This window comes from Talaromyces rugulosus, chromosome VI (assembly GCF_013368755.1).
Source record: "Talaromyces rugulosus chromosome VI, complete sequence".
NCBI classification, from domain to species: domain Eukaryota; kingdom Fungi; phylum Ascomycota; class Eurotiomycetes; order Eurotiales; family Trichocomaceae; genus Talaromyces; species Talaromyces rugulosus.
The window spans coordinates 3,800,987-3,826,244 of NC_049566.1; the positions used below are offsets into that span (position 1 = coordinate 3,800,987).

The 25,258-nt window shown below is 49.4% G+C and overlaps 10 protein-coding genes across 10 annotated transcripts; 4 read left to right on the plus strand and 6 right to left on the minus strand.

Annotated features, from left to right (window-relative positions):
• Nucleotides 1-115: 115 nt before the first annotated feature.
• On the minus strand, nt 116-1,199 carry TRUGW13939_11602 (uncharacterized protein; the record flags this gene model as incomplete). The annotated part of the gene is made up of 3 exons (XM_035494708.1): nt 116-875; nt 937-1,034; nt 1,089-1,199. 3 exons carry the CDS (start codon nt 1,197-1,199, stop codon nt 116-118), a joined length of 969 nt encoding a protein of 322 aa, XP_035350601.1.
• A 1,760-nt stretch (nt 1,200-2,959) lies between these two features.
• TRUGW13939_11603 (uncharacterized protein) lies at nt 2,960-3,813 on the plus strand (the record flags this gene model as incomplete). Its single annotated transcript, XM_035494709.1, has 3 exons — nt 2,960-3,415; nt 3,471-3,533; nt 3,610-3,813. The coding sequence occupies 3 exons, from the start codon at nt 2,960-2,962 to the stop codon at nt 3,811-3,813; spliced, it is 723 nt and encodes a 240-aa protein (XP_035350602.1).
• A 628-nt stretch (nt 3,814-4,441) lies between these two features.
• Nucleotides 4,442-7,288, plus strand: TRUGW13939_11604 (uncharacterized protein; the record flags this gene model as incomplete). Its single annotated transcript, XM_035494710.1, has 5 exons — nt 4,442-5,812; nt 6,231-6,284; nt 6,347-6,404; nt 6,464-6,531; nt 6,602-7,288. 5 exons carry the CDS (start codon nt 4,442-4,444, stop codon nt 7,286-7,288), a joined length of 2,238 nt encoding a protein of 745 aa, XP_035350603.1.
• Nucleotides 7,289-7,539: 251 nt separating this feature from the next.
• On the minus strand, nt 7,540-8,636 carry TRUGW13939_11605 (uncharacterized protein; the record flags this gene model as incomplete). The annotated part of the gene is made up of 5 exons (XM_035494711.1): nt 7,540-7,851; nt 7,905-8,242; nt 8,302-8,314; nt 8,357-8,456; nt 8,515-8,636. The coding sequence occupies 5 exons, from the start codon at nt 8,634-8,636 to the stop codon at nt 7,540-7,542; spliced, it is 885 nt and encodes a 294-aa protein (XP_035350604.1).
• A 649-nt stretch (nt 8,637-9,285) lies between these two features.
• Nucleotides 9,286-10,051, minus strand: TRUGW13939_11606 (uncharacterized protein; the record flags this gene model as incomplete). Its single annotated transcript, XM_035494712.1, has 2 exons — nt 9,286-9,484; nt 9,537-10,051. 2 exons carry the CDS (start codon nt 10,049-10,051, stop codon nt 9,286-9,288), a joined length of 714 nt encoding a protein of 237 aa, XP_035350605.1.
• A 1,261-nt stretch (nt 10,052-11,312) lies between these two features.
• TRUGW13939_11607 (uncharacterized protein) lies at nt 11,313-12,514 on the plus strand (the record flags this gene model as incomplete). The annotated part of the gene is made up of 2 exons (XM_035494713.1): nt 11,313-11,804; nt 11,855-12,514. The coding sequence occupies 2 exons, from the start codon at nt 11,313-11,315 to the stop codon at nt 12,512-12,514; spliced, it is 1,152 nt and encodes a 383-aa protein (XP_035350606.1).
• A 124-nt stretch (nt 12,515-12,638) lies between these two features.
• Nucleotides 12,639-14,507, minus strand: TRUGW13939_11608 (uncharacterized protein; the record flags this gene model as incomplete). Its single annotated transcript, XM_035494714.1, has 7 exons — nt 12,639-12,890; nt 12,959-13,103; nt 13,156-13,583; nt 13,642-13,998; nt 14,056-14,155; nt 14,217-14,419; nt 14,466-14,507. The coding sequence occupies 7 exons, from the start codon at nt 14,505-14,507 to the stop codon at nt 12,639-12,641; spliced, it is 1,527 nt and encodes a 508-aa protein (XP_035350607.1).
• A 2,042-nt stretch (nt 14,508-16,549) lies between these two features.
• Nucleotides 16,550-16,792, minus strand: TRUGW13939_11609 (uncharacterized protein; the record flags this gene model as incomplete). Its single annotated transcript, XM_035494715.1, has 1 exon — nt 16,550-16,792. One exon carries the CDS (start codon nt 16,790-16,792, stop codon nt 16,550-16,552), a length of 243 nt encoding a protein of 80 aa, XP_035350608.1.
• A 217-nt stretch (nt 16,793-17,009) lies between these two features.
• Nucleotides 17,010-21,258, plus strand: TRUGW13939_11610 (uncharacterized protein; the record flags this gene model as incomplete). The annotated part of the gene is made up of 2 exons (XM_035494716.1): nt 17,010-19,359; nt 19,415-21,258. The coding sequence occupies 2 exons, from the start codon at nt 17,010-17,012 to the stop codon at nt 21,256-21,258; spliced, it is 4,194 nt and encodes a 1,397-aa protein (XP_035350609.1).
• A 974-nt stretch (nt 21,259-22,232) lies between these two features.
• TRUGW13939_11611 (uncharacterized protein) lies at nt 22,233-25,186 on the minus strand (the record flags this gene model as incomplete). Its single annotated transcript, XM_035494717.1, has 3 exons — nt 22,233-22,402; nt 22,458-24,687; nt 24,752-25,186. The coding sequence occupies 3 exons, from the start codon at nt 25,184-25,186 to the stop codon at nt 22,233-22,235; spliced, it is 2,835 nt and encodes a 944-aa protein (XP_035350610.1).
• Nucleotides 25,187-25,258: the final 72 nt, after the last annotated feature.

Genomic DNA, 25,258 nt, shown 5'->3' on the forward strand with positions numbered 1-25,258 from the left:
AACGCCTTGCGCCAAACAAACCCAGAAACCAACCACTGTACACAATGAAGACAACCCCACCAGACCGGTAATGTACACACGCATTACGTCGTTAAAAAAAAAAGAGAAAGAAAAACTATAAAGACGGAATTTCCGTATTCGGGTTGAAATACTGATTGAAATCGTCATTCGGATCAAACAGCATACTCGGCGGTAGACAGTTTATCGACATTTGGCGGCCGTACATGGGCGATGCACCAGTGGCCTGTATTTGGTCGTCGAATAACGTGTACTGGTTGCCGAGCATGTCAATGTCGTCAAAGGAGTTGAGCTCGTTGCCTCCTGTCCAGCCCTGTTGTCCTCCCTGTTGCTGCAATGCCATGGGGTTGACGCCGCCGTGTTGGGGCATGGCGAACCCCTGGTTGTTGTGAGCGAGTGTTGGCATAATAGGAGTCTGTGCTTCGGCCTTGATAGACAATTGCTGCGTGCGCGACGATGGGCTATAACTAGGCGGAGTCGGGGGCAGTTGATGTCGCGAAAAGGCATCTGCAAAGCGCGAGCCCCTATTATTATTGTTTTTGTTGTTGGTTTCATTATTGATAGGCGAATGGGCAACGTCCGAGCTGCCATCGGATGATTCTTGTCGCTGCATAAAGCCCGTGTTGTTTTGTCGCCATAGGTCCTGCTGCATCGTCTCGGGGTTTTCTTCAAAGTGCTCGCCCTTGGTATGGTCGAGAGCGCCCAGGCGTGTGAGCAGATCGTGTGTCAGAGGGTGGCCGTTGGGCTCGAGCTTTAGGGCTTCGCCGGTCCAGCCCTCATTGTCCTGAGCGCGTCGGTATAGTTCTTGCAGCCCGTTGACCAGCCACACCTGCTGTTGCTCGAGCATCTCGACGTATCTTGGATATATGATTAATACAGCTTTTTTTTAAAATTTTTTTTTTCAAAGACAAAACTCACCCCTTGGGATACACCTTGTCATGCGTCTTTTTCCTCTCGCCGAATACGCAAATGGCATTGTCGGCACGACAGCGGCCACAGGGGCTGGAGCCATCACACTGCAGACATGAGCTGAGTCCTGTTCTCCTTATGATAACAACACACCAACATACCTTGGATTTTTTCAAGCGACAACGATCGCAGGCCTTGCAGACCCTTTTGCGGACATTGCTGTCGGAGTGAGCCGAATGCTCTGACGAAGGGGTTGATTGTCGCGCGGTCATGGTTATGTGGTTGGTACCAGAGTATATAGAGTGTGCGGAGCTTTAGTGCGTAGATCGAGTATAGATCGAGTTTCTGTCAATCAAAAGACCACGAGCACTAGAGCAAGCTAGAAGGATCGGAGGTGCATAGAAGTATTGAGACAGAAGAGAAATAAAGTATAGAAAGCAAGAGTGGGCAGACGAGTCTTTTTAATACGTTCGATAGTGGGTAGTAATAGTGACGACAAGGCGCGATGGGAGGGGGGCAGCATTAGTAACTTAACGGGTGCTAGGCGCGCTAGGTAAAGTCAGCCCCAGCAGGTGTGAACTTGTTATGCTTCGTTTCATTGCTCCATATGCTGACAGCTTTCTGCATTACCTTGCTGGTGCATGCTGTGGAGCCCGCTGTACGATACCGTATCCGGTACGGTTCCGGTACCGTCTGTATTCTTTGATTTCTTTCCCTGCCTTCTTCTTCTTTTTTTATTTATATTTATGTTGTTTTTATTTTTAATTTTTTGGTTTGGAGAAAGCAGCATATACTATATCGATCGCTTCGTATAAATCTTATCGCTTCATTATGCAGTGTTCATTGTGTCCATTTTCAGCAGTCCGTAATTCACTCATAACGATATCCTTGTCGTGTATTATTGTGACGGCTGCCCAGATCGGACGACGGATAATCGGAAACTCGGAGTAAAGAATCCAGCGGGCTGACGGCTTTTCAACTTTCCGAACAGCCAGCTCCAGAATAGGCTTCCTGCTTCCGTTGAACCAGAATGGAGAAGGGTAAAAAAAAAATAATCTTGGCGCCAGGATTTTAGAAATCGTGCTCTCCTTGGCAGTGCAGTCGATCATTCTGTTCTTTGTGTGATAATTTTTTTTCTCCCTCCTATACCGAGTTACGTACGTACGTATTACTTGTATGAGACCCGGACATAGCCAGACTTAACTCCGCCGAGGTAGCTTGTTGCATTCAGAAAACTCAAATGAAATACAGCAAGTAGTGTAAAGTGGTAAGGTTGCTCATCCGCCGAGGCGGAAATCAAGTCCAGGGTTTTTTTCCCTCTCCCATGACGCGAAGACACGATGCATTCGGCGTGCATGATTATACAGCGGTACTGGTCATTTACAATAGAATACGTCGCCGCCCTAAGCGGGAGATCTTCGACCCGCTCTCCGTCGTTGCGCGCCCGGACGAAAGCTCCGCGGCGGTCGGCTTGAGAGCGGCCGCTATATGTTGCATAACTTGTTCATTATGCATTCATAATAACGCACTCGTACGCGTATTATTATTTGCGTTAATACGGAGTAAGAGAACATGTACTCTGTAGTCTGTAGTTGTACTGTGTACTCCGTACACTGTACAAAGAACTTCTGCAGTGGGCCTACTAGTATCAATTGCATGTTGAAAGATAACGAGTCATGACATCAGCATGTTGTCGCCAAATCCGGCACTTTGAGCGCTGCCAACTAACCTGTTGCAGTTAGCCTATTTATCTACATCATGCTTCTGTCGCAGCAGGACATCGACATGGTGCTTCTGGTTCATACTACAGAGTACTTGGAATCGCAGTCAATAATAATAATCACCACCTTGTTTAAGAGACATGTGTGCAATTTTCCCGATTAGGCCTAGCGTGCACGTCCCGCAGCACCTCATGGCAACTGCGACATCTCACAACATCAACAAAACATACCAACAGCTTGCCAATGCCAACAGCCAACACACATTGGCCTATTGACACCCGCTAGTTTTATTGTCGTTTCCTTCAGCAATCATGCTCGCCCCCTTTGCGCGGCGGCCCTTGACGCAATCGCCTCGTTTCGTGCGCTCTCTTGCAGCCCTGCCCCGTGTGCCCAGCAGTCGATTCGCGACTCCACGATTCTCGTCCACCGCAGAGTCTGATTCCACTTCCACGATCGAGTCTGGTCTCAAAAGCGCAGAGACTGCCTTGAACGATGCCACCGAGCTATATGACCAACACGATGTCCTAAGCAAGCGATTCGAAGAGATCGTCAAGGTCGTTGACGAAGTTAAATCTCTATCCAATGAAGCCAAACCATCGTCTTTTACGTCTTATACACGCAGCAAGCCCTTTTTCTCCCAAGGAAGTGATGTCGCCAAACTATCTGCCGAATATAAACTTCTAACCACGGAGAACGCATGGAAATTGACTACCGCTGGCACCGGCTTGTACAAGACATTCTTCTTTAAAACTTATTCTAGGGGTCTGGTAAGTTTTCTCTCCCTCTCTCCTTCTTCTTCTTCGTTGTATGCTAAGTTGCCAGGACTTTATTCAAATCGTCGGCATTAACAGCAAGGCTAAATCCCATCATCCACACATAAGTTTTGTAGGACATCCCTTATTTTTCTTTGGCTTGACTCCAAATACAAAAAGCATCGGCACTAATTTTATTTCTGATATAGAGACCGCCTAACTCAGTCAAAATCCACTGGACAACGCACTCCCCTCCGGGGCTGTCGGAAAAGGATTTTCACATGGCCAAGATTTGCGATGAAAACGCCAACCTACTAGGGGGCTCCATAGAGCCAATAAGGCCTGTCACACCAAAAACACAAAGAGAGGAAACTCCTTCGGTAGTGCGTAAGATTGCAGTTCCAGGAAGTTAGGAAAGACCTGGGAACGCTTCTTGAACCGCGACTGTCTGTGATTGTACAAACTGGTGCAATGTGCAGCCACACATGTCATTGCAAAAAAAAAAAAAAAAAAAAAAACATAAGCATACCCAAAAAAGGGCTCAAAATCAAAATCAAACTCCAATTCGTCGAGAAACAAAATATATTTTCTGCTACATGCTTCAATGTTAGGTTGGCGTTATCGCTGCTTATCAGGTCGGAATACCCCCCGAACTACGGGCAGATCCTGCGACGATCCTTTTCTGGGCATCTCGGATTTCTCTGCGAACTGTCAGCGTGGTCGATCAGGTAGACAATTGATCACACATATATAAGCGAAAAATATTCTGCCTCTTCTGACAAGCTGCTGTTTCTCCAGCACATTCTTCAGTGCATTTTCTAGCACATTTCCAGTCATACTTTCCATTCAAAGCTTTCCAGCGCAAGTCCTGTCGGTGTTTTTCTTTTTTTTTTTTCACATGGACCGTTCTCCAGTAATGATCAGCGCTGAACGATCTCTTGGCTATTAATTGATGATTATTAATGCTAATGGGTTGATATTTAATCTTCTCTCGTGCTACTACTCTATTGGATTTCTCTCAATTCAGAGCTTATACACAAAATGGAGGACCCGGAAAAGGCCTTGTGCTCAGAGCGCACTCTCCACGAAAACGATTTGAACTCGCCTCACGACCTCATCGAAGCAATCCAGACCAGAGATGCCGACGGAAACGTGCTCACCAAACACCCAACATCCGGTAGTCTGGCCAAGGCAACACTCGCAAAGAGCCTCACTCTGGTCCGGACCAGAGATTCTGGCCGCGACCCCGGGCCACCTCCCGATGGCGGTTTCACGGCTTGGTTGCAGGTTGGCCTAGCGCATTTGGTGATTTGCAACACGTGGGGATATATCAATGCCTTTGGTGTGTTCCAGACGTACTATACCGAGCAGCTACACCATTCGCAGTCCGATATCTCGTGGATCGGGAGCGTGCAAACTTTCCTCGTGTTTTTCATCGGAACTTTTTCTGGTCGTGCCACCGATGCCGGATACTTCAAGTTCATCTGGACCGTGGGAGCAGTCATAGAGGTTGTTAGCATCTTCCTGACCTCGCTCTGCACCAAATACTACCAAATATTCCTCGCCCAGGGCATCCTGCAGGGCATCGGCTGCGGACTCATGTTCTGCCCGACCCTCTCCCTCCTCCCAACATACTTTGACCGTCGGCGCGCTCTCGCCATGGGCACCGTGGCTGCCGGCTCGGCCGTGGGCGGACTGATATTTCCGGGTATCGTCAACTCGCTTCTCCCCAAGATCGGCTATGCATGGACGATGCGTGTGCTGGGGTTTTTCACGCTCGCCACTTTACTTCCCAGTGCGTTTTTTCTCCGACAAAGACTGCCTCCGCGCCAGAGCGGACCCATCTTAGAACTAGCCGCTTTCAAGGAAATCCCCTACACCTGTTTTGCAGTAGGCATGTTCCTCATCCTTTGGGGGTTGTACGTAGGCTTCTTTTACGTTAGCACGTTTGCGCGCAATGCCCTGCACGCCTCGCTCTCCACATCGACCGATATCATCATGGTCATGAGCGCCGTCGGCACCGCCGCACGCATCATCCCAGGCCTGATATCCGACCGCTGGACCGGTCCGCTCAACCTGCTCATACCGTTTTGCCTCGCAACCGCCATCACCGCATACGGCTGGGCCGGCGTCGTGAATGTCCCCGGGCTAATCGGCTTCTCCATCATCTACGGCATCACCTCTGCGGGTGTTCAAGGGATTTTTCCCGTCGCGCTGAGCTCGCTGACAACCGACCTGAAAAAGATCGGCGTGCGCATGGGCATGGTGCTGACCATTGTCAGCTTTGCGGCCTTGACGGGGAGTCCCATAGCGGGCGCGCTCGTGCAGGCGGACAATGGCGGGTTTTTGTATATGCAGATGTTTATGGGGAGTTCGATTCTGCTGGGCACGGTTTTGGTGGGTTTGGCGAGGGTGAGTCGGTTTGGATTTGAGGTGGTCAAGGGGTGATTTGTCGACTTGTGACGTTAGTAATAATGAGGGGTATGTTGGGTAAATAGAGATATAGATATATAGATGCATATAGATGCATATTGGAACAATGGAATCTTCTTTTTAACAGTATATACTATAGTATGTAGTATATAGTAACTATAGCATATAGTATAGATATGACCTGTCACAATCATCAACGCGCTGATTGGCCGCCCAGACCCACTGCCAAGTGGAGCCTCACGCGACGAGGGGCATCGAGGGGTTTGTTCCTTGGGAGTCAGTCAGAGACAATATCTGCCTGCTATCCAGCCCTATCTGCGCAAAAAGAGCCCGGTTTCTGTTGTATGTTTACGAAATCGAAGTGCTAAGATATCGACTAACCCATGGAAGTAGTTAGTTCACTACCACTGCATATTTTTTTGCTGAATACTTCCACTACTCCGTTAAAAAGGTATGTCAATCGTCCATTTTCTCTCGCATAAATCAAAGCTCTTGCTAATAGCTGTCTGCCAGTCTGACAATATGGCGCCTCGAGGCCGTGGTGGAAAGTTTTCAAAACCTACCAGAGGAGGTACATCTTTTTGTTCCAAAACAAAAAAGGAAGAAGCAAAGCTGACTTGACTCTCCCAGGTGGAAAACACTTTAGTCGAGACGTGCAACCCGTCGACAAAGATGGCAATGCAGTAGGCATGTGGCGGGTATGTCGTCTTTTTATTCCTTGCCACCCCTCAAAAAAAAGAAGAGATACTGATGCGAAACTGCTTACAGGACCCCGACGACGTCCCCTCCGACGAAGACTCCGACGACTCTGATGAAGACTCCTCCGAAGAATCCTCCTCCGACAACAACAACCAAGCCGGCCCATCGAGCAGCGGCGCCGCTGCCGAAGAACTCACGCGCGAGCAACGCAAAGCAGCCGCCAAAGCACGCAAGGAAGCAGCGATCAGAAAACGCAACCAAACAGCCGCGCAGCCAGGCGACATGCCATCATCAGACGATGATGACGAAGACGACGACGACGAAGAAGAAGGCGAAGAGGGTCTGCCTGCTAACCCGAACCACACGTCCAAATCGCGCTCGCAAGCCGCTGCTGCTACCATACCCAGACCTGCAGACGAAGCGGCCAACGGAGGGGGAGCAGCAGCAGCAAGTAAAAAAAGCGGCTCAGAACAGCTAACCCGCCGTGAGCGCGAGGCCCTCGAGGCCCAGCAGGCGCGCGAGCGGTATATGAAACTGCACATGGAAGGCAAAACCGACGAGGCGCGCGCCGATCTCGAGCGGTTGCGGCTGGTGCGCGAGCGTCGTGAGGCGGAAAAGGCGCGGCGCGATGCGGAGCGTGAAGAGAAAGACGCCCAGAGCAAGGAGCGGCAGCAGCAGTATGAAGAGCGCGAGAAGAAGGCGCGTGAGGCGGCGTTGGGGAAGTCTGCTAAAGCTAAGAAGGGGGCTAAGAAGTGATCTTTTTTTTCCCCATCTTCATTTCATCGAGGTCCATATCAAGAAAGAACATAGGGGCTATGAATGTGAAACGTTCATATTTTATACCTGTACAAGTCCGTGTAACGACCAACAGAAAACAATCATCAACCTATACCAACGCCGGTTGCCGAATAGTACATGCATGCAGAAACAAAATCCCAAACTAGATAAGGAAAATAATGCGACTGAAATACCTCAACTGCTTATACGCCCAACAAGAAATGTACTTATTAAACCCCCCAAAACAGTCCCTCGACGCCATGGCCATGAGTCACCACGTTCCAGCCTGCAATCAGACTGACCAGCCACAAAACAGACAGCACGAGAATGGGTAGCAGGAGCAGTTCAGTGTTGTGCAAAAATGGCAGCGCGTTGTATCCGAGGAAACTGATATATGTATAGTAGAGCAATGCAGACAGATAAAGCGTGTTGCCCAAAAAGGTCGTGAAGAAGTTGGGCGGATTCCGCGTCAGCAGCGGGAGTAGAAGAAATTGCACCACGTAGAGGTGCAGATATAGCGGGAAGAAGGCACGATTGGATACCTTGAGAGAGTCAAGTTAGTAAAAAGCTCTGAGAAAGTCCGAGGGAAACCAACATCAAAGCAGTATCCAAACTCAACCTGCTCTTTTTCGCCCGGCTGCACAAACAATCCCTGTGCTGCGCCGCGTCTCCGTGTTCGCGACCCGCGAAACCCAGTCAGGTTCGCTGCTGGTCCATTAGGCCCAAAGATGCGGCCGATGAGGAAATACGCTATCGTGGAGATGAGCAGCGAAGTCCCGATGAAATGTACAAAGATGAACATGAACGATATGCGAATGATCGAGCCGAATCTGGGCGAGTAGGCCAGGCCCCAGGCCAATGCGGTCAATAGCAGGAAAAACGAAAGCAGGTATGTGAACGAGGGGTCCGGTCTGTGCCATGTGTTTTTCGTTTCTGCTTCGGTCAGCTTGAACATACGTATACTCGGGAGGGTTGCTAGGGCTAGGACGTACGTTTCTGTCCGTTCTGGTTAGCATAAGAGTGACAAGAGACAGATGATGAACATACATGATAGTACATTGATTTGAAAACCTTCTTTGGCGCAATCAGCAGCGAAGTCATCTCCCAGATTGCCATTTCAAAGTCCATTTGCGGAAATTTGAACAATCTATTTGGCGCCGGTCAGCATGCCCGCAACACCCATCATCAACCCGAGACTGACGCACCTCTTGAAGAACCTCGGCATCCTGAGGCTGGATCCGCCTCGACCAGCCGACCCAGCACCAGAGCTGGCGCCGAAACTGGTCGGAATGCTGTGCTGTCGGGGGACGGAGATGTGTGGATTCATTGCGAAGGTTGGCGTGTACGGATGTACTGTATGGGTTATCGTGGCCAGTCGTGGAGTATGCAGTGTGTAGACTGGTGTATGTAGTTTCCGGTCCTTGAATAATAAAGTAGATCGTGAGCGACGCCAGCCGCACCGTTGGCAGAAAGTGAATTCGAGGTCCAGGACAACAAGCTGTGGACACGACAGATGACGATGCTGGCTTTCTGCTAGGCCCGATGCGGTTAGCGTCTTGGCTCACCTCTACATATCGAACGAGCGTTTGTTTGTATTTGATGCTTAATTTGACTTCAAATACATAATTAAATATATTCTAGTACTTTGAGTTATGCTGTACTAGCACTCGTGGTAACTATATCAACACATGGATTTCTACTCATCACTCGAAACACTACACCCGCAAGATTCATCTATGTTGTATTAATGGCTGTTGAATGGAAAGCTTCAAATGTTTGGAGTAATACTGGACAACATATATTCCAACTAAATATCAACTTTGGTTTGTAGCCCTACTTGCAAAGTTCCAGTCATCGCTTCACTTCGTTCCGTGATGATATATTCGATTGTTGTTATAACCTCACGTGCAAATTTCATATATTCTGCATATCTTTTAGAATAAATACTAACACTATTAAGCGAACAAAGTCTTAGATCAATTCTTCTCTGATTTCTCCTCGTCCGAATCCCGATCGTTATCCTTTCCAGCAACCTGTTCCTTTGGCGCAATCACAAGCCACCGGATTTTTTTGGTCTCCTTTTCCTTCTTCTTCTCATTCCTCTCCTCCCTCCGAGAGCTCCCCCCGACCTGCTCTCCTGCCTGCTCTCCGCTGCTCCTTGGCATTCTTTTCATCCTGCTTATGTTCAGCCTTTTGAGCTTCATGTGCACCCCACTTCTTCATCCACCCCTCAGGCTTAGTCGGAGCCTCTACATTATCGAATGATATGGTCATAACTCGGTTACCCAGCGATTGCATGCGCTGCAAAGTAGGGTTGTTATTTCCCTGTATCATAGGAGCGCTCATCTGCGTATACTCAAAGGCCTGCTTGTACCGAGAAAAGACATTGTCTTGACCACTCAAGCCAACATACTCGAGCATCTTCTCCGTCTTACAGACCTGGACATGCAAGCCCTTTGGATTGAAGAGCTTTTCGTTTGCCTTTGCCAGGTACTTCTTTGTGCGCACTTTGGTGATAACTGCCGAGCCAATGCTAGCAGTCACGTTGACACCCACACCGACTATCTGGGCGATCATGGACGGGGCCATGCCGGCAATGTTGCCTGCTTGGTTGGCGACTTGGAGGGCTGGGTTCGCCATCCACGCTTCGTTGAATTTGTCGAGAAAGACAATCCATTCGTTGGGGGTGATTCCGTAATTTTGCTCCATCTCTGGTACGCGCACGCGCACGAATGGGCTCATGTTTTCATCGCTGAATCTCTGGTGACCAACCTCTGGGATGGCGTATATATAGTCAGTTGTTTTTGGTCCTAATGCCTGGCTAGTTTCTGTACTCACGAGGAACAACGCAGGGCCGGGGTCCGCTTGACTGGTAATCTGCGAGCTGAGGGAGCGGTTCTGGGGCGTAGATGTCTTGCTGTCCGCTATATGCACTATAATGATCGTACTGCGGCTGGGGTGAGCTATATTGTTGCTGGTACTGCTGATACTGCTGTTGCTGGGGGGCATATTGTTGCTGGGGGTACTGCTGTTGCGGTGGACCATGTCCCCCTCCATACCCTTGAGGTCCATATCCCTGAGATCCATGTCCCTGAGGACCGTATTGCTGTTGTTGATATGGGTCGTACTGCGGCGTGCACCTAATCGCCCACTGTAGCCGCCCCCAGCTGGCCCGTTTTGTCGGGCCTCTCTCCTGGCTCTAAGCATCGCTTTGGAGGAAAATATTGGAATAGAGGTCTAGCTAATGTTCAAAAGCAATTTAAACCTACCTTTTTATCCTTCTCTACGGCCCCTTTTATATTACGCCTCTTCCACACATAGGAATTTGCGTGACAGATCTCTCTCGCAAAAAGTTGCGCGCGCGGTCACCAACAATCTGCAAAGTACTATTTTATCGCTAATCAATGACTTTTTGTCTACAACGTCGACAGATGTAAAGTGGAATTAAGTTAATCACTAGGGTATGATCTACAACTAACTAAATAATATAGTACTTGACAACTGGGTGACCACTCAACTCCTATATCATCTGTAATTGTTAATAACAGAACATACTATATTTCATAGATAAAATGAGTACAAAGCGGTGTCCCGCCGCTGGCGTTACCTGCAATATGGGTGTCATTCACTAATTAGATACCTAGTATGCTAGAGTGAGATTCATCAAGTCACCAAAAATGAAAGTTCTGTACTTGGTTCGGGGTTGTAGGTCCTAAATAACTTGATACACATTTGGAGCTCTAGTACCCCGCATTGAGCAGTGAACCTAATGTTATGCTGCCATCTTATATCAAGAATACTGTCTATGTAATACTCTTTAGTTCCAGAGTCTATATCAAAATAAAGGGGGGGAGTGAGTCTTGTGTTAGTGGCAGGTGAGACGAGACGATTAGTAATCCAACCCATCACATTCCCAGCCCTGGTCAGTAATAATATTGATTCTTTGACGATTCCTCCTAAAGACATTCAAAAAAAAAAAATCCATATAAAAACCTTACTGACCATGCCACCTGCCGCCGGCTCGTCTCCCAAAAAGAGACAGATCCCCGGCACCTCTGTGTTGCAATGGCAATCGCCCGAGATTCATACTTCTCGCCGCCGTCCCATGACAGCATGCAAAACCTGTCGTCTTGCAAAGGCCAAGTGCAATGGACAGCAGAGCTGCGAGCGATGCAGGACCCGCGGCATTCGGTGCACATATTCCCGCGCCTCATCAGGTGCTGCCCGCAACAGAAATTCAAAAAGCAAAAGCCCTGCATCTCAGACACCAACCGGAGAATCTCCGTCAAATGGCCAGGGAATAGTAGTAACTGGTGCTACGTCAGATCCAATGTCGGTCGATGTGCCCGGTGATGTATTTCCCATGTCTGACCATGCTGGAAGCACTGGTCAGTCTACAACTACTAATCCAATGGACCACTGGCGCGAAGAGACCTTTCAACAGGCGCTGGAGGAGTTTAATTGGGTATTTCCAGAGCCAGACTTTAGCCTCAACGTAAGTTACTACTACAGATACATAGAACTTTTGTAATAACAAAGAATTAGCTGTCTGATGACCCGGACCGAAATGGCCTCGAGTTATTTCCTCCTGTCCGGCCAGAAAACAGTGATCTCCCAGAACCACCGCCTGAAACTGCAGGCTCATCATCTCAAACCCAAACTCAGCTCACCTTACACAACTGTCAGTGCCGAACAAACATGATGCTCCAAGTCCCCAAACTCGAAATTGCCATCCAAGAAAAGCAACTCGACACCATGTTCAAAGTTACCGGGGACGTCATCAGAAGCTGTCAAGAGTCGACAAACTGCGGATGCCATGTAAACCCCGTGGATCTAGTCTGCATAATGGCTGTCTTTGAGCAGACGGCAGCCTGTTTTGACTACATTGCAAAATCCGGGTTTGGCGGAACTGTCAAGGTGGGTATTGGCGCCTATTGCATCTCACTCACCGACGATGCCTCTTTGAAACGCATGTTGGTCTTGGACCTTATCAAGCAAGCCAACGTGCTGTTGGACTCGGTGTGTGCTCTTGCAGAGGACATGTTCATGTCGCGGAGCAATAGTGGTGTCAAGGTGATGAACCGTTCTCCTGCCTGCTTGAACCAGCTCAATCGAAACTATGTACGAGAAGCAGCGGCTAGTTTTAAAAAGCTCTTTTGCCTGATGACGGGAGTTTTTGACGGGAAAGATTGTGATTCGTCTTGATTACACACGCGTTTGTTCATTTCCGGCAATATCAGTTGCGGGAACTTGTTGCATAAATTATTCACTCTAGATCTAAACTTCTATTGCACAGCGAGAGCCACACCACCAGGACACTGCCTACATCTCAATCGAACTCAACCGAAAACTTCTCCCGCCATTCTTCTCCATACTTGCGAAACAGAAGAGACATTGCACCCAGTCCCAGCGATATAAAAGCCAGAAGTGAATTCCCCCAGCCATATCCCAGCTTATCATACAACGGAATACCGACCAGGGGCAGGAGAGCCGCAGATATACTTCGCAATATGTTACCGGCAGCGATTGCACTAGCAGCATACTTTGTGTATGCGTCGATCATGTACACATTGAAAGGAATCTTCAAAGAACAACAGAAAGTTAGCCAATAAAGTGAACTTTGAGATATAGAGTGGTAATTTGACTCACAAAAGTGAACATGACTCCAAACCCGACCAAGCCTGTTGCAACAATTGGAACAGCACTGTTGACGTGTTTTTCAGCCGTCCAGCCGTAGATAAAAAACCCAATGGGAATTGCAATCGCCCCATAGATCAACGAATCTAGGCGGTATCTTTTTTTTTTTGTGGTTAGTAGCCATTCAAATGTTGTGGACAACGACTTACTCTGGCTTTGCCACGCCATGCTTCTTACTCAAACGCGCGTGTGTTCTATCGTTGGTAAAACCGGCAATACTCAACGAGACCAAAAACCCAATTGCCAGCCCCAAATACACTAGACCAAGTTTCCCCTCACCATAGTGATACTGGCCCTGAAAAACGACGGAAAAGGTGGAGAAGAGAAGGTACGTGAATCCATACACGACCGCGTTGTATATGGCCAGACCTGTAACCACGGGACAGAACAGGAACATCTTGACAGGACGACTGATGGCTCGTTTGAGCACAGCGCTGGCTGGGAGTTGACGCTGGCCTTTGGCATACAGATCCGGATTGCCCGTGGTTTTTCGGAGCTTTTTGGCTTTGCGTTCGAGTATGACGGGGGCATATGTCTCTGGGTATGTGGTGGCGCAAAGTATTCCCATGGTTCCGTTCTGTATCAATTAGAATCAACACACAAAGACGTCTCCCTAGAACATCAGGAAGACTCACCACAATCAACAATAGCCAAAACACCCATCGCCATCCTGCCGCCGCAGCCAAATAACTCCCAGCAACAGGGCCAACCGCCGGACCTAGCAAGAAGCCTACTGTATACATAGACATGGCCAACCCTCGTCGATGAACAGGCACAAGATCGGAAATCGTTCCACCGGCATTGTTGAGAGAGCATGACGCCGAACAACCCTGCAGAAACCGTAGCACGACTAGTCCACTCAATGACGGCGTGAGGGCACATCCAATCGAGAATGCGCTGAAGCCTATATTCGCGCAGTTGTAGATGATGCGGCGGCCGACGACTTCGGACATGGGTCCCATGATGATAGGGCCTACACCGGTGCCCAGCAGCTAGAGAAATGACTTATTAACTAGGCCTCTCCTCAATTTTTTGTTCATTCAACCAACCTCGATTGTAACAACCAGTGTCCCAATTTCTTCGTTACTCGAATTGAACTCCTTCAAGATCCGAGGAACGGCCGGGGCAATTGCCGAAGAGGCGATAGATCTAGGACCCTAGCTTTAGCTATCGGGACATCGTGAAATTAGACACTGTACCACTAACTCACGTTGAGAAAACCACACATGTAATTACCCCGACGAGCATGGCCCGTCTCCAAGCATGCCAATTGCGTGGGTTGTGTGGATCGTCTGGCCCGTCCCAGTCGACTTCATTCGGATCTGATGGATTCTCATCGGGCATGGCAGGCGAAGGCGTGGTTTGTTCGAGATCGTGTGTTTTCTCGCTGTTACTGGTGGTATGTCCATATAGCTATAGCTCGTTAGCGGCATATCTCAAAGATGTCAGCGAGACATACCTGTTGTTGGCCACTTTCTTCGTCTCTCTTCTCCCCTGCCATTGTTTTTTTTTGTCGTGACGAAAGATGCTAGTGAAAGTTTGATAATTGAACTGTCACATACTGCTAGGAGGTTTATTTATATAGCTTGGGTGATTTGCAATTCATCACCGGAAAATTGTTTCCCGTTTAGGAAATGAATTTTCCGGAGGATGATTGACGAGCAACATCGAATAAATGATATTATCTCCACGTTCAAAACTCCTCTGCAACCGTTAAATTTGTATTATTAATAATATTACCTATAAAAAGGAACTTAATACTCATTTTCCGACTATCAACTATAATCCACGCTGCGTGTTCATATCTACAGTGCCGGGCTTCCCATACCAATCGAACCAACATTGAATGGCAGTAAATACGAGAAAGAACTAGAAAAATAAAAGCTCAATTAATTCATCATAGCCATCTGTATATAATGCGCAAGATGAGATTCTTCTGGATATGCAAAATGCCAATGGGTGCCCCCCGGGTTTTAAATTTCCTTTTTGGGATAGTCCGGACTGTCCAGTGTGCACACTAACAATCATCGATTGAAAGAAAAGTCAGGACAGGAGAGAAATAGAACAGTGGTAATAATAAGCATGGACTGATTATTAATGGTTTTTTGTCAGCTCTTTCTTCCCAGTTTGGAAAGATCTTTTGGTCAGCACAGATGCAGGTGTAGGCCACCCTGCGGTAACAACTTATCTGCATGTCTGATGCAACACTTGAGGCCGCTGGATAGTACTTCTAGGTACATGTAGTTTTTATACAAGTGTGGGCTGGCGACTCCAAATGTTCTTACCAAATGAAATTAGATCTACACCACAATTAGTCGACATGTACCCTAGCTGCCAAAAAAAAGACAGGCCAGTCTCATTCACTCTACACTGCATATGAGGAGTACAGGGATACGTATCAAATCAGTCTAGTCACCGTACAGGTTTTCCTTTCAACTGTCATGGGTAACAGTCATCGAGTTGACTGGTTTCATTGCTCGCTTGGTTTATCCATCACAATCGGCCAATCCGGATACCTGGAGGTGGGTCTTCAGCCTTGAGCCCATCGACAAAGTTCAGCCTAAGTAGTACCTCGGTACTTTTAGCAGGAGACCATCAGACATCTCTTCAATCTAGTGAAATCGTGCAGATCAAGCGCGAATTTAGCCCTCGATGTTGATTCTATTGAGGTCATTAGACATGGGCTTGCTCCCGGTTTAGGCAAGTCGGCGTTTTTTCAGCTTTCCGGAGTTGAGGAATTGTTATCCACTGATCGATCCAGGTCTGTGATGCATCCATCCTGTGTATCATTGTCCGTGCTCAATCTAGGTGGTTGAGTCACGAACTCCACAGCAGGTAGGTACGAACCATTGCTTAGTAGTTGGTTAGAATCATAATATCTCGCTGCGCCGCATCGTCCGATCGATCGGTAACGTACGTAGCCTGTTGGAGGAAATCGATGAGAATTCTCCTAGCAGCAGGGTAAATTACGTTTTGCCATGGTTAATGTAGGAGGGCAAATTTTTGAGCACCGCTCTGCATTGCATCACGCAGAGACCAGTTGATTGATACAGCTCACATGAGGAGTCGAGGGCCGAATTGTCGTACTACGATGTGAGATAACATTTTGGATTCTTATCGATCAACCCACCGAGTATGGACTAAGAACCCTGGAAATTCTCCGGAAAGGATCGGTCTGAAGACAGAGGCTGCATTCCTAGAGGAGTCCAACTGTCATCACCAGAGTCCAAAGTCAAAATAGCCCCGATGTGAGGCATCCAGCAAGGCCCGGTGGCAGCCAATTGTGCGCAGCAGGACTGCGTCTGTGTGCTGCGATTTGCCCCTGAGCGCTGACAACGTGGACAGTAGCGGCCGTGGTCCCTTGCGTCGCTGACACCCCCTGCTAGCCTGCGATACGGCGTGTATGGGATCCCTGGCTAGCGCTGGCTTGGGGCGTGAGGCTAATCAAGCCAGTGCAGAGAAAGGAGGGGGGGGATTTAGAGAGGGAGAAAAAAAAAATAAGGGAGTTGCAGAATAATTAACTCGGTGGGCCAGGAGAGCGGACTAAAGGGCGGCTCCACTCTTGACATTGCTCGGACGGCGCTCGTCTCGCTCCCCATCTCCGTCTCCATCTTTGTCTCCATCTTCACCTTCATCGCCGTCTTTGTCTTTGCCTCGTCTTTCTCGTCTCCATCTCGCTCCTTCGTGTCGTCTTCCCTGTTTTTCCCTCGGCCGACGCTCGAGAGCCTGTCGCTGCCTGCAACAACCCGTCTGCAGCATCATCTTCGTTTGTGACGAGCCGGCCATCTGCTGTCTTCCGTGTTGCATGCTGGCGAAACGCTGCATGCCTCCCCTCGACAAGCAATGCAATAAGCAGCCTGTGTCTTCATGCGTCGTTGTCACCTCGTCGCCTTGAGTTTTTTTGTCCTCGCGCCATCGCCGCCGGTCCTTCACTTTGTCTCCTGTTTTTGACGTCTCTCGCTCGCATCTCTTCTGTCTCGGTACAACATAAAAAACGACATCAATGGTCATGGACGAATTCCCTCGGCCGCCAAATCGCCGTGGCGTAGCGGCACCTGGGAGTCCCAGGCACGGCCGTAATCGCCATGAAGGCTTCTCTCCCCCAAACACCCCGCCGTCTTTGGTCCGGAAGCAAAAATCGCCGCAGTCTCTCAATTTGGATATTCGCCCCTCGTACCCTCAGACATTCTTCGAAGATACCACGCCGGTCGAACCAAGCCGCCCGAGCGAGTCTGGAGACGAGCCGGATCCACACGATTTGGCATTGTCGCCCAAGCATATCACTCGGACCTCCGTCGTTGACAACATGCTCCTTTCGCTAGACCAATTCGTCCCCGGCTCGCCATTGTTCTCTGAGCCTCGCTTTTTTGGCGGCTCGCCCGAACCCGATCGCTATGATGCCAATCGTTTTCCCGATTCTGGTCGCTTGAGGGGCCATACCTATTCGTCGTCTGCATCCTCCGGACCATACCACGAAGACATTTGTGATTATCCCTCGGTGCCTCGTTCTGCCGGCCCTCGAAGCAACAATGGCTCCGCTTTTCAAATTCCCCAACGTCACTATGATGGCTCACGCACTGGAGAAAACACCAGCGCCCCTTATCGTTCTAGGAACTATGAGCCCACCGAGGGCCCTCGTGCTAAGCATCTATACTCTGGACATTCGACTCGGCAACAAAGTATAGATAGCGTCTCTAGTACTGATTATGAACCCACTATCGGGGAGAACGTGACTGAATACAACGAACGAAGCTCCGCGAGTTTGGATTATGACCCCGCAACTGACTCACGGCCGTCAACAGATGATCTGGAAGCGGCACCAACCCCAACTGTGCCTGCTGGCCCTAGAAGAGACCTACCACGCGACCTGTCAGGGATACCTGCCAACTTCCCTCAGCCGCGAACTCCTGCTATGTCTCGCCGCAACAGCAACAAATCATCCAAGAGCGTCGCTACCCGAAAGGGCCATTCCGAGACGCTTGGAACTTCGACTATCAGAAACCAAGAACCAGCACCTCCTTTGCCGTCGAATGTAATTGACCCGACTGCGCCTAGTCCCGCGGTTTCTTATCAGAAGCCCACGCCTACATCCGCCGAGTCACCTCAGGCCAAGGAAAGGCCTGGCTTCTTCAGACGAGTTTTTGGTGGGTCGTCCAAGACCCCTACTCCCGACAAGACCACTCCCGATCAAACGCCGCCGACTGAAACCGCAAAGGTACCAACAAGGCCCAGCGTTCCCTCGAATAACCAGCCCCGCCAAGATGAGAAACATCCGGTAGTGTCTAAGAAGCCATCTTTCTTCCGTCGCCGGAAGAAGTCAGTGGTTGACCATACTCCTCCGCCATTGATTCTCGCCCCTAATACGCTGAAAGCGCTCGACATGCAAGGACAACCTAGCCCGGCGAGCAGCCTTCGCCAGGTAATGGACCCTTATTTGGGCGAGTCTATACCTTCCCCGACACTTCAAAGCTCCCAAGACCAACCGGATGACAGCCCAAGAAGCTTTGGGCGTAGGGGAACTGGGGATTCAGATACTTCTTTCCCTGGAGACCCCCCTCCTCGCAATGCAGCTCGACTGACTCACACCGCGGATGGTTCGGCCAAGAAGAGTGCTTTGAAAAACAAACAGAGTCTCAACCTTCAGACCCCCAATAACGGCACTTTTTTGGTCGGTAAGAGTCCAACTGAAGCTAGCAGCAAGTCGGATGGCCAGCGAGATTGGAGACCCAAGACGAGCCCTGCTCCTCGCGGCACTTTGGATCATAGCTCCTATGCACTCGGTATCGATGACAAACTACCGCCAAAAGCGTCAAAAAATCTCTTGCCACAACTCGAAACCCCGGGCACCAGCTTCCTCCATACCTCGGCCACTTCCAGTCGTGGCTCTTTGCGCGAAGACTTACCAGTAGACCCGAATATGTCCGCCTCCGAAATATCGCAATACCACACAGCATCGAACACTCCATTAACTGAGACACCAATCATCATGACTGAGTCATTCCATGACGTAGTTGAAGGATCTCCAGGAAAATCGACTGATGTTGAAGTCGAAATTACCGATGATCCAGTTACTGCTGCAGATCGAGAGCTGGCCCAAAAACTCTTTGAGGACCAAGAAGAAATAACAGGCAATGAGCCTGCAGCGTCCTGGTTGGGAAGCGTTGATCGAGTCACGGTGCGAAAGGCTTACATGAGTCTTTATAATTGGACTAATATGGATATCCTGGCCGCCCTGCGAAGTCTTTGTACAAAGATCGCCTTGAAAGGAGAGACGCAGCAGGTCGACAGAGTTTTGGATGCCCTGTCTACCAGGTGGTGTGAATGCAATCCTAATCATGGATTCAAAGCCGTCGGTGAGTTTATCCATTTGAGATATTCGATTCAATAATGTGACTAATTTTGATATAGATGTGGTTCATACCATTTGCTATTCTCTGCTCCTTCTCAATACCGACTTGCACCTGGCAGATATTGAATCAAAAATGACGAGATCCCAGTTTGTACGCAACACATTGCCGACGATCAATCGCGTGGCGTCCGATGCCGCCCCTGACGGATTTGAGACAATCAAAGCGAGTAATACCAAATCTCGCGGACAATTGAGCTCAGTATACAAATCTCCTACTCTACCTTCATCTGAGCTGATGCCTTCGAACGAAGGAGAGACAAGGTCCAAAAGAGGCTCCGTCCTAATGGAGAAGTCTGGTTCCTCTGGGGCTTTGGTGAACACGCCGTTCCAAGGCACAATCAAAGCATGGGAGGTTCAAGTTGAGATCGTCTTGAAAGACTTTTACAATTCTATCCAAAAGCAACGTCTTCCCTTGTATAATGCACCCGTGGAACAAGAGGGTCTTGCACCTCCTTCGGCTACCGGTAATGTTCTTCGTCGCAGTCCTAGTGTGCTCAGCAAGTCCGGTTCGGATATCATCCCTCGTGGCCGATCTACCGATTCACGAGCGGTTGCAGGAAGGTGGGCATCGAAGCCACGGTCAAGAGCTCGATTATATCCATCATCAACGCTAGGCTCGAGTCGTACCAGCCTGGACGACCAATCGTCTATCTGGAGTCCGTCAGGGTCAAGTACATGGAGCAAGTATTCACTTGGGAAAACCCTTACTTCCATGTCGGTAGACTCATTTGGTTCCGAATATCCTCGCGGTGGTGGTTATCAGCAGTCTATTGGGTTTGCCAATGCACTCAGCCATGCGATTATCCGAGAGGACTCGGCACACTCGATTACGAGTTACGATGATCCTGAAACAAATGCTCCGCTACTCGAAGACGAAACATTGGAACTTGCGGGAGCTCCATGGGCCAAAGAAGGCAGTCTTAAACACAAGCAGCACCTTGAGGCTGTCGATAAGCGTGCTAAGGACCGCAATTGGAACGAATGTTTCGCTGTCATCCAACGCGGATGGCTGCGGCTCTTCTCGTTTAATGCCAACAGCAAGTCGATGCGCATGAAGTCGAAACAGCGACAAAACGGAGGCGGCGGCGTCGTGGGAGGAGGAAACTGGATGGAAAACGCAGAGGAAGTTTGGAAATTCCTTCTCCGCCAGACCATTGCGAGCGCTTTACCTCCCCCGGGCTACTCAAAGTCACGTCCGCATGTGTGGGCTCTTAGTCTGCCTACCGGCGCAGTGCATTTGTTTCAAGTCGGCACAGCCGAGATTGTGAAGGAATTTGTTACGACGGCAAATTACTGGAGTGCTCGACTGTCCAAACAACCCCTGGTAGGTGGAGTCAGCAACATGGAGTACGGCTGGGGCGACAGCGTCATCAACAGCGCCATTGTCCAGATGGACAGACGCTCACCCACCATCAACTCCACCGGTGGACCACGCCCCAGCATCCAAAGCTCAATCCGCAGCTCCTTGGACCAACAGAGCGGTGGCAGCATCAGAGCAAAGCTCCCTGCAGATCGTGTGCACCTGAGCGACTGGACTCCACCGCAGCAAACAATGAGCGCATCCAGCCTGACTGAGCCGGATCAACTCGGCGCTCTCCAAACTTACGTCAAGAACGTCGAAGACGAGCTGCAAAAGCACAACGAACTGCGCTCCGCCATGATGCTTGCTTTCTCGCCGCGCCATCCAAACTCGTCCAAGGCCATGGCCAACTGGGAACGCAAATCGTCTTATTTGCTGAGAGAAATTGTCAAGTTTCGAACGTATATCGACTGCTTACAGGCGGCCAAGGGCCAGCGAGAGAAACTGTATGCTTCTCGCGAGGATCCTACCCCTGCCACTTGACCTGACTGCCATTACTTCTTCCACTTGACGACTGACGAATTTTTGAATCATCAATTTTTTTTTGTAAATAATAATTTCATGAATCCTGTTTATATTCCTCTCTACCTATCTCCTATCCCTGTGGGAAACCTGTTTTTCTTTTCTTTTTTCATCTTTCGGTTTGTTCGTTTTTTTTTTTAAGCAAAACACGACTTTGAACCTGTCAGTGACGAATTTCTTACTATTAACTGTATAATTTCTTCATTCTTACTCTCAAAATTGCTACCCTTTTCTCTTTCGCTCTTGGTTCTTTCAACAACGAGACGCTGTTTTATGTATTTAATTACTACATACTCTTTTCTTGTCGAGAGGAAAGTGGTCATGACGATTACTACATTTTTTAGGGGGGTTATCAAAATCAAAATCAAAATCAATTCAGATCATATCAAATTGCAACTATCATTAAAAAGTCAGGTTTCAAGTACATGAATTAATCAATCATTCACTACCAATTGACATGTAATAATACCACCCCCAAGACACCATGAAAGCTTGACCTTCATCTGCTGATACCAGCTCCATGAAGTGAAAGGGAAAGAAGTAAAATTATCCAAGAATGAGTTCATCTGTATGTATGTATGTATACCTCTCATTCAATAACAAAAATAAACATTTGCAACAACCCACCACCAACAACAATAAAAACCATACATGTATAAAAAAAATATAAAATAGTCGACTCCGGTTTGTGTGCTAGCTATATATAGCATTGAGCAATGCAACTAAAATTCAAACATTTGTATCAATACCGTGCAGAAACAAAAAAATAAAGGCTCATACCTCCAGTCCAATCGAACATATCTGGGCAAACGACATGTAACAACAAGAGAAAAAAAAAAACAAAAACAAAGAGAAAATATAAATAAAGAATGAAAAGTCTAAAAAAAGTCTTTCTCTCTAGAGGTCTTTTCTTTTTTGTTTTTAGGAAGGAAAGTTTAATACTCCGTATCGAGCGAACTGTTATTAAGCGCTCCAATCGTCGCAATCACATCTGCTGGTTCAAGGAGATGCCAGTTAGCCAGCGTCTGTTTTGAGCTGGCACCGACGGTGACGGAAAAGACATGGTCGGTTGGAAGATCAGAGTTTCGGAGGGCACGGAACATGTCTGTTTTGTATATCAGTAAAAACCACCTTCAAAAGGAAAACAAAGAGAAACTCACCCTCATCTGTGAAATCGTCTCCTGAACACAAGACAAACTCGGGAGGTTCGCCTGGCCCCACGCCATACTCGTTCACCAGGCGCGTCGCGATAAAGCCCTTGTTCACAAACGTCGGCCGGACTTCGAGGTTGGCTTTGCCGGCCATGACCTCGACGTCGTACTTTTTCATCACCGTGTCTTCTAGCTGTTTGCGGCATTCCTTGGCCTGGAACGCGCCGTACTCTGGATCGGCCCGGCGGTAGTGCCAGGTGAGAGCCACGCGCTTGCGCTCGATAAACGAGCCCTGGGTACGCTCGGTGTAGTGCTGGAACACTTCCATGACGTCCTTTTGCCACGCCATGTCGAACTGGGCGGCCAGGTTCTCCCAGTCGTCGCTGCGCGGTTTGCGGATGAAACAGCCGTGTTCTGCGCTCAGTCCCAGTTCGGGGATGTGGCCCATCCATTCGTCCAAGAAGGCCTGGTCTCGCCCACTAATAATCCACACGGCGTTCCTCGGATCAGCGGCCAGACTTTTAATGTTTCGTAGAACGCGGTCTGATGGGATGGCGGCTTGAGGGTCTTTGACGATCGGAGTAAGCGTTCCGTCGTAATCAAACATGAAGAGTCTCTTCTTCGCCTTGCGGTATTGCTTGAGAACCTGGGATCGGTCTAGAGCCGGGGTAGCGATTGACTGGTCAAAAGAAGACAAATTGGTGAGTAGGCGGTGGATGTATTGCTGCGACCACATCGACACTGTGTTGGATGTGACGTGCTTGTAGAGCTTGCTATGCTGGTCTGCCTTTTCCTCGTCGCTCATGCTCAAGGCCCGGTCGATTGCCGCTGCGACTCCACTCATGTCCCAGGGATTGATGTGAATTGCACTTGGCAGCATTGCCGCGGTGCCCGAAAACTCTGATAGAATTAGAGGCCCGTGGTTGCCCTGCTGGCAGAGCACATATTCCAAACTCGTCGTGTTCATACCGTCACGAACACTGGTGATGAGCCCAACGTCGGCGACGCGCAGCAGACTAAAGTACTCTTTTGGAGAAATATACTGAGGGTAGTATTGAACAGGCGAGAAGCTTAGGGATCCAAATCGACCGTTTATCGTCGACACCAGGTTCGATACCTGGCTCCCGATTTTGTTTTCAGGGTCCTCTTTCTGCTCCTCCATGCTCGTCGGACTGGTTACTTGTATAAGAACAACCTCGTCTCGCCATTGAGGGTACTTTTCCAGAAATGTTTCAAACGCTTGCAATTTCTGCGCCACACCTCGCACACTGTCAAGCCGGTCTCGGCCGACAATGATTTTTTTGCCGCCGTAGAGTTTCTTGATACCTTGAACAACGCTTTCCGTTTCATCGGACCCAAATGCCGCTCTTTGGACATTCTGGGCGTCTATACCAGTCGGGAAAACGTCCACTGCCACATGCGCTCCGTAGGCATCCACACCAGCGGAATTTGAATCAAACCCGAGAACTCGGGTGCAGCAAGACGAAAAGTGCCTTGAGTATGAGTAAGTTTGGAAACCAATCATGTTTGCTCCAAGAACGCCTGTGAGGACCTCCTTCCGCTTAGCCAGGCAACGTAGATATTCACTGCTCGGAAAGGGCGCATGCAAGAAAAAGCCAATGTAAATGTTGGGAATCCGCTGTCTCAACAAACTTGGTAGAAGGAAGAGGTGATAGTCGTGAATCCAAACAATGTCCCCAGCTTGGTAAACCTGCGCAATCTGGTCGGCAAACAGCCGATTTAACCGCAAATAATCCGCCCACCATTTCCGCTCAGAGCGTCCATCCGAGGGTCCCTTTTGCTTGTAGTGGAGGAGAGGATATAGCTCGCGCTCGGCATAGCGCCTCCATCGGGACTGGTCGTTCAATGTGATATCATCCTCGGGCTCATCGGATTCCGCTGTGGCCCAGATCGGGTGGATCGGGCCATATCTGGTATTCTGCAATTGGGATTCGAGACGCGTCCGGTCGTCTATAGATAGCTTTATTCCTTCAACCAACGGATGTGCAGGCTGTGTCTGGGTCGAATCGACTGGGACAGGCGCCGCAGCTTTATTCACAGGCAGCGGCGCAGCACTGGCGCCGTTTCCCGTGATAGGCTGCAAAGGAGAGCGTTCGTCCGCGACCGTATCCACCTCCCCGGTCCAGCCGACAAGAAGATGCTTCCAGACCGACTTGGTAGAAGCGAGATGGGCAAAGGAGTCGAACAAAGCGGACATACCGGGACGGGGTTTGAGTTCCTACAGGTGAGAGAGGATTAGTTAGCATGGTACTAGCAAATGGACGAGGAGGGTTCGCTCGTACCCAATCGGCGCCCGGATGATGGACGACTTTGTATGGAATACAAAAAGCCGCGCTGATAATCCTGCCCGTCAATTGGAGGCCAGGATGGTCGGCCATGGCATTCGACATAGGGGTTGCGGGAGTCAGGTGGGCACCTCCCACCAGGCTGAGTCGTCGGAGAAGAGCAGGACCTGACGAGTCGCCTGAGGCAGCATGTGCGGGATTCGTAGACGAGTTCACGTAGGCATCTTTGGTGCTGGTGGTCCCCTTTCCAGGCACGTCGGAGAAGTACGACGGGGTGTTGTCTCTGACCGCTCCGTCGGCGACGACCGCGGGCGTCGCAGTGGAGGCTTTCTTGTATGCGCCTTCGCCCAAGGCGGACAGACCGGGGCCGACAATCACAGGGTTTGGCTGGTCTTGGGGCACTCTGTCCGGAGTACCTTGTTCAAAGGCCATGGTACCGACTCGATGGTCGCTGGTGGTCCGGATGCGGCGAGTGCGACTCGAGGGAAAAGACTGGATCGCACA